General features: G+C 43.4%; 1 protein-coding gene across 1 annotated transcript; it reads left to right on the forward strand.

Annotated features, from left to right (window-relative positions):
- Positions 1 to 368: 368 nt before the first annotated feature.
- On the forward strand, positions 369 to 6,055 carry LOC121300294 (ETS-related transcription factor Elf-3-like). The gene is made up of 8 exons (XM_041228803.1): positions 369 to 527; positions 1,190 to 1,336; positions 2,175 to 2,510; positions 2,867 to 2,965; positions 3,362 to 3,454; positions 3,570 to 3,686; positions 4,275 to 4,470; positions 4,780 to 6,055. Exons 2-8 carry the CDS (start codon positions 1,198 to 1,200, stop codon positions 4,889 to 4,891), a joined length of 1,092 nt encoding a protein of 363 aa, XP_041084737.1. The 5' UTR covers positions 369 to 527; positions 1,190 to 1,197; the 3' UTR covers positions 4,892 to 6,055.
- The last annotated feature ends 1,709 nt before the right edge of the window (positions 6,056 to 7,764 follow it).

Consider the following 7,764-nt stretch of genomic DNA (forward strand, 5'->3'; position numbering starts at 1 on the left):
ATCCAGTCCGCTAAGTATTAGCTAACACTATGACTTCATTGGTGTGTGGGCTGCACTGCCCTGCAGGTGCAGATCACCTCTCTGTCAGCAGCATTCAAGAATATCTCCTTAGGAACAGGCCAGGGGGCGGGACAGTTCTGTCAATGAGTAAAGAAGCTGGAGGCTGTCTGCAGCTTCCTGTCAGCCAGGGGGGAGGGGCCAGGTCATAATACACCTGCATTATGCAAATCTTTCATGACTTTGACAATGACAGAATCAGCTTGGAATTCCCCTGGACCCGTTGCTACATGACACCCTCAGCTCTTTGACACGCCCTGCTGGGTAGGAAGAATATAAATAAGAGGGCTGTAGTAAGTATTGCCAGCAACAGGTGCATCAGTGATTGAGAAGTAGCAGGTTGACAGATTATTACACCTGCTGAAGAATATCATCTGTGGATTATTATTATTATTATTATTATTATTATTATTATTATTATTATTATTATTATTATTATTATTATTTTCGTGCTTGGGTGTTCTTATCAGGTATGCACGTATTTTTTTTTATTACATTATTAGCGTGGCTGTGTGGGAGTGGATATACTTTTTTCTTGTAGGGAATTTCTTTTTTTCGAAAGTTTTTTGCTAAGAACAACTTAAAAAGTCTGACTTTTGGGATTTAAAAAAAAAAAAAAAAAAGATGAAAAAAAGAAAAACCTCTTTAGAATCTTCACTGGTTGCTGAACTACGTCATGTGAAGATATAAGATTCTACATGTATGGTTTTGGGTTCAGTCACTGTACTGGCTTCAGCATGACCGATATGTTAGTCGATATGATATATATATATATATATATATATATATATATATATATATATATATATATATAATGAAGGACAAGCAATTGAGAAATGATAACTGAAAAGTCACTAATTTAATTATTAGCTGCAATGTTTTGGTTTCTACCTCCTTCAGAGAGCATGGTAGAAATAGGCAAGCAGACTGATGCTGTTTTTAAAGTGTGAAAGCTGCACAATGACTTGCAGATCAATGTTCTAAGAACACTGAGACACAGTTCTGAGGTACAGATCCAGTTCTAAAAGGATTGTCTTCCAGGTTCAGTCCAAGTGTGTGTGTGTGTGTGTGTGTGTGTGTGTGTGTGTGTGTGTGTATATGTGTGTATTTTGACAATGCACTTTTTCTGCAGAAGAGCTGATGGCAGTGTCATACGAGTTCAGCCGCATTCTCACTAACGTCATGAGCACGGTGTACCAGACTGAGGAGAGCAACCCTGGAGGCATTTCTCTCCCAGACAGCAGGGAGCTCCTGCAGCCACTGTCCCTGGAATCACAGGGTAAGAGTCAGGCATGCTGGACACATGCGCACAGCTGCAACTCATCTTCCTTCTTTTAGACAAGTTTACCGTAGAGATGTAAGGTAGCCTATTGAAAACATGGCAAACCATGGAAAGCTATAGTACATTTATTATTTATTATGGTACTTTATTCACAATGTATTTACTGTTTTTTTAAACCCACATTGATTAATTAAATCAAGCTGCGCAAAACCTTTTTTAAAGTGCTTTAGAGGTGTTTATACTTCAGAATTTTCAAAAGAAATGTTAAGGAAGAGAATTTTTATTTTAAAAAAGTCCTTAAATAAAACTTTCCTTAAACCCCTGGTGTCAGGGGATGTCTTTCTTTCTAGTTCTGTGATGCTATGGGGTTACACTTTGGAAAAAAAGCTTTTGTCTTCTGCTGAAGGCTGCTTGTGGTTCAATTAGAGAGTGCGTGACTAACTCTCATGCTGTGCAAAGCCATTAACAGTGTAACTAGCGATTTGTCAGCCGATTTGTGTTACTCTTCAATAAAACAGAAATACAGCAATACATGCCGGCTGCAACTGCCACTGTTTCGCGGTAACTGAAGTTTTATTAGTTTATAGACTCTTTCAGTGTGTCAGGTGGCACTGTGGTCGTACTCAGCAGTGTTTGAGGGTGGCACTGCACTTTGATTTACTGCTCTGTAGAGAATTCATTAAACTCAACAGACCAATACATATAAATCCAATCCAGTAAGGTGTGCATGAAACACACTGCAGACAGACAGTAAGCTAGAGAGATGGATAAATAGACAGACAAGCTGTGTCCAGTGATTGTGCTTTATTGAAAGCGGTCCTCTTGCTGTATTTAGACCCCAGCAGCTGGTGCAGCATCAAACCGCAGTTCTGGAACAGGAACCACGTATTGCAGTGGATCAGCCACCACGTGGAGAAGTACGACTACGATGCCAGCACCCTGGACATGTCCTACTGCACCATGGACGGGGCCACGCTGTGCCAGCTCTCCTGTGAATCCCTGCGCACCATGTTTGGGCCCCTGGGGGACCAGCTGTACCGCAGCCTCTGTGAGCAAAACTGCAAGAGCCTGGCGTACGACGACCTCGACACCGCCTTCGAAGACGTCAGCTACATCATCCGAGGGGACGAGGGGGACCTGAATCTGCTGGACACCGTCCGGTTCGGCGCAGGTGAGCAGAAAGACCTTCTCGCTGGCCATAACGGGGTGAAACACGTGAAACCAACAAACACAGCTAGCGTTTATGTAGCTCCTACTGTACATTCAATGTTATGTTGCACGCTGGTACTCAATAACATTGACTTGGTAAATAACCTTGTGTAGCTATGCTCCTGAAAGTTCCATAGTGTAATAAACCCACAAATGGTCCATGTGGAGCACAGAGAGGTATGGTACAGCCTATGAAAAACATAGCAAAGATAGTATGAAAAAGCAGAATTACTGTTCAAGTTTACCATGGTTGTCCTTTATAAGAGATGCCTCTCTCTCAGGCTCTCCGGTAACCCTCTCTGTCTCTTGTGCCCCCAGCCTGGGACAGTGACTTCAATATCATCATGGATCCTTCCTGGAGTGATACTGGCTATGAGTCCGGCCCCACCTCTCCCGACAGCCTCAACAGCTCCAGCGGTAAGGCAGCTTCAAAAGAAAGTCTTAGAAGGGCTTCAGGAACACATCCTATCCGTTGAACCCATTGTGAGCCTGTCTTTGAATCGTGTAGCTCGTTATAAGCAGGGTAACAAGTGGTGGTTCTGCTTTGCAAATTCCAATCGAGACACGCTGCGATAAGAAAGAAACCAAGAAACAGTCATGCAACTCTCAACTTGGAAAGCATATAAAGAAAGCTATTACCTAAAGAAGGGTTGGTTTCAGTAGCAAAGGCTTTTTGTACAGTTGCAAGTTGCGCGGTTCTCTTTCCTTGTTAGCGAGAAGCAGCTGAGAGCTGAGTGATGGGAAGGTGTAATAACCGTGCCCGCAGCAGTGTCTTTTCCTGCAGTTTTACCAACTCTCTGCTCTTCCTTCCAGGGTCCCAGAGATTCCAGACCCCTTGCTCTCCAGACTCCGTTGGAAGTGATTCGGACCTCGATTCATCCAAATCAAAATTCACCCCCACGACAGGTAAGCCTGAGGTGCTGCCGCTGCAGCTTCCCGCACCGCTCTCTTTACTGTACCGCTGCGTTCTCACTCGCTTACTGCGCTTCGTGTTATTGATGGGAACGCGTTTTGCTTTCAGATCTGTACATGAAGATCGAAGGCTGTGACCTGAAGCCCTGTAAGCGAGGGAGGGGGCGGCCCAGGAAGCTGAGCCGCAGCGTGGCGGACTGCATCGAGATCAAGAAGAGCAAACACAGTAAGTAAGGGGTCCTGCGATGTACACATCTGCACCGCGCAGTGTGAGGGGGCAGGATTACTACATTCAGAAACAGTGCACTTGTGGTAGGATATAGGGGTGACACTCAATCTGTGCACTGGTGTTGAGATAAGGCAAGAGTGTTTGAAAAAGTAAACATAAGGCCTCGATGAATGCTAACAAGGCTAATAGTCACTGAACTGTAGACATGCCCAAGAACATGGGGTTAATTTCCCGGCGCTATAATTCCTGAGCGTTTTGAGTGCTGCAGCTATAGCTACCATTGTGGAGGTCTTGGAAAGTGTGTCATTAAAATATAGCTATTCAAGCATTTGTAAGTTAATGGGCTTATTTTCATTAATGGCTGAAAGTATTTTTTTTGCAAACAAACATGTAGCTCCTGCTATAGTGTAGCATGACCACTTGATCTGTAGAATCTGGATTTCTGCGCTACAAGGACTAGCAGTAAATGAGAGCGCTCCACAGAGTTCCACTTTGTTCCTGCATAACTTGTGTATTCCCTGTTTAAATGAATGGATCACTGAGTGCACAACACGAATCCTAACCTCCATACTCTCCTGGCAACAGCTCCTCGTGGGACTCACCTGTGGGAGTTCATTCGAGATATCCTGATCAGCCCGGAAAAGAACAACGGGCTGATGAAGTGGGAGGACCGTACGGAGGGGGTTTTCAAGTTCCTCAAGTCTGAGGCAGTGGCACAGCTCTGGGGGCAGAAGAAGAGGAACAGCAGCATGACGTACGAGAAGCTGAGCCGTGCCATGAGGTGAGAAAAGCGGCTCTAACCTTGTCGTTGTTTGTTCTTCTACGCTTGTTTTTGTTTTCCTTGTTCTTTCTCACCCTCCTTCTCCTTCTACAGTGTTTTTCTATCCTCTTCTTCTTTCTCTCTTTCTTATGGCTATGATTTATTAAACAGAATGTAGACTAAGTCTCTGAAAAGCCCATCTGCTGTACAGAGCATGCTTAGGTCTATAGCGTGGTGAATGGGCTCAATCCGGGCATTGCTTGACCTGCCACACAGCTTTACCTGTCCCACCCCACCCCACTGACCTGTAGTCCTTTCATTGTCCAACAGGTACTATTACAAGAGAGAGATTCTGGAGCGAGTGGATGGCCGGAGGCTGGTTTATAAGTTTGGGAAGAACTCCAGTGGCTGGAAGCTGGGGGAAGTGAATAGTGGAAAGTGAGTGGCCCGAGTGGCGGCACTGTGAGTTTGGAAGGTGCTTGCGAGGCTCCTGGACAGAGCTGGGTTAACGCCCGGAGTCCTGCATGAGATAAAGACGGTGCGTTGGAAGGACTCGGGACGACAGAGCTGCATTTCTGCTCTATTGTTTTAGACTCTCGCCAAAAGTGGCAAAAGTGTGTGCGCGCCTTTTTGGCGTCAGGAAAAAGTAAGCCAATATTTCGGCAATAAGTAGGTTGTATGAACCGCTAAAATGTAATTATTATTGTTGTTATTATTTTATGTTTTATTGTTAAAGTTATTGACAAGGATCCTGGGACGCTGACAATCACCAACCAATCATTCAGACAGATAAAGCATTTGTTTTAATTATTTATATATACTCTACATACACCATCGGTTTGAAAAACTGCGGCTTTAACTTTCAAAATTAATTGGTTGCCTTGTTACATCACAGCTGACGCATGGCACGTTAATAATAATAGCAGTCCTTAAGGAGAACCAAGTGCAACGCCCTCAGCCGTGCCGTACAGCAGGGCATCAGGGCATCTACATGGCACTGCCTTCAATGTAGCTGATTGCTTGTGTGAGCTCACCATCTCAAACGGATGCAATGTTCCAGCCCCAGACTCCATCAGGATGTGAATGTAAAGGCTTGCGCTTCTGTCACGGTGAACGATAACGCCAGGTGCTCTGTGTGCTTTGCTACCCTGCGTTCTTCAGCAGCACAATGAGCACAGTGAGGACGTGCAAGTCACAGCTCCAGATAAGAGATTACGTAGGGTGATACTCACAGCCTCAGCATAGCACTTGCAGGACTGCTGCTGCTCTGGGTGTCAAACATTCGCTTCAGCATTGAAACTGGAGCTCCACTCCCACTGCTGTGAGCGCTGAAGAGCCCCATTGCATGTTTCAGTGATGTATGGAATTATTGCATAAATTTCCAAAAGATCTCTGCAGAGGCACATGCAAGGAACTGCAGCAGCACTACAATAGCACTGATCAGACCCTTTGTGATTTCAGTAGTTTCATTGTGAAGGGAATGCATACACTTCATTTAAATTATATTTCTGTTTGTTTTGTATGCTTATATGTATCAATGTATACTGCACAGCCTTTGCTTTATGATAGAATATTATTCAGCTGGACTGGTAAACTTTAATATTTCGATGTGTTCATTTGTATATATTTGTTTCTCTAAATTCTGTATATTAATCCTAAAATACTTTCCTTTTGAATTGTATGGGAATATTATTTTGTACATGTAATACTATTTTGCAAATAAAAAGATTATTAGAAAAATATATATAAAAAAAAAAAACTTTTATTGTATTTCTTGTTGCTTGTGCACTGTGTTAAGTTTCAGTTTTGTTTGCAACTGAAGAGTCATTTTCCACAGCAGTTAAACCCGTTTCAGAGATAACAGTGGCATTATTGATTGTCACACACTCAATAAAAAGCTTACAAAAGTGGGCAGAGTAATAAAACCCTTTTTATTTTAAATTGCAAATTATCAGGACCACTGTGCAACTATCTCAACACAAATGATTAAAAGCTTGTTGATGTTGCTATGCTGCCAATGGTAACACAATTCAGTATAGATTTATTTATTTTTTTAAATGTGTTACCTGATACACTATTTGCTAGCCAGTTCCCATGAATAGGCTAATATTCAAATCAAACTAAATATAAACCTTGTATCAACTTACAATGGATGGATTGTTCTGGTTTGCATACTGCAACAAGCAGTAGTGAGGGGACACAGTGAGACAGTGGACAGACGATTCAGAGCATCAGCAGCAGCCTTGCAGAGGTCTGTAGCTTTAATATGGCCAGAGGTTACAGTGACAGAGAAACCGCTGGTTGGTACAGGACAGCACCTGAGTCCAGGTAACAGATCTGTTATACTGTTTCATTCAGGTCAATCTTCCGTTAAATAACCACCTTTATTACAATACAAAACCTTACAGGTTTCCAAAAAGCATTGACCCCAAACAATAGGTGAATACAAATAAAAATCCGAATAGTTGGAACACAGCCATATCCTTTGGAGCATCCCGGTGAACAAAAATGTTGAGGCAGAGGAGCATCATATAACCCCCCCCCCCCAGATGAGGCTGGGAGTGAGGAGGTAAATCGAAATACGCCAAGACTGAGTTTGTGAAATAGGTGTGTATATATACTGTATATATAACAGACTGCATTATAAACATGTTTGCAAGGCCTTATAAGAAATTTAAATCCACCTGGGATTAATTTTTGAATTTGACACATCATTTACAAGTTTGCCATGGAAACCTCCTCTGTCATTGTGATCACTGAATAGGATCACTGGGGGAATTGCATGCTTTACCATGCAATTCCCCCAGTAGGCTTTTCAAAAGGATGACCAGAGGTAATGGAAATCCACACAAGGAGGTGACAGTAAGAGACACCCAGTGTTGTGGTGGCCTGCTAACTAGCTATGATGTCACCTGGGCAGGCAGAGCCAGCACCCCTCACCCCCCTGCCAGGGTTCCACTGGCTTGTGAGCGAGCATTCGACAGGCTGCCACCACACTGCTTTGGTCTTCCAGCTATAGACACACTGACCAATGTTTAGTTACCCTCTGTTGCATTTGCCATTGTTCTGGATTGGCAAGAGTCTACTGTATTGTCAAAAAAAAAGTATTGGATTAAAAGATAAAAATTGTGATAAGAGTTAAATGCTATTTTGCATGGTTGCACAGAAGATTGACCAGCGTCAGTTATTCCTATCAGGACAGTGCAGAACAGTGCTTTTTGTGAGGTGGTGGGTGGGGGTGGGGGGGTGGGGGGTATTCTCCTAGTCTCCCCTTCATGCGCTTGTGATCACAACAGAAGGTGTCTGGAAGTGTGA

Source organism: Polyodon spathula, chromosome 25 (assembly GCF_017654505.1).
Source record: "Polyodon spathula isolate WHYD16114869_AA chromosome 25, ASM1765450v1, whole genome shotgun sequence".
NCBI lineage: Eukaryota > Metazoa > Chordata > Actinopteri > Acipenseriformes > Polyodontidae > Polyodon > Polyodon spathula.

Excerpts from the sequence above, each read along its gene's own strand:
- LOC121300294 (XM_041228803.1), top strand. The coding sequence starts at position 1,198 with ATGGCAGTGTCATACGAGTTCAGCCGCATTCTCACTAACGTCATGAGC. Across the intron at positions 2,511-2,866 it reads CACCGTCCGGTTCGGCGCAG|CCTGGGACAGTGACTTCAAT; the intron begins GTGAGCAGAAAG and ends TTGTGCCCCCAG. Across the intron at positions 2,966-3,361 it reads CAGCCTCAACAGCTCCAGCG|GGTCCCAGAGATTCCAGACC; the intron begins GTAAGGCAGCTT and ends TCTTCCTTCCAG.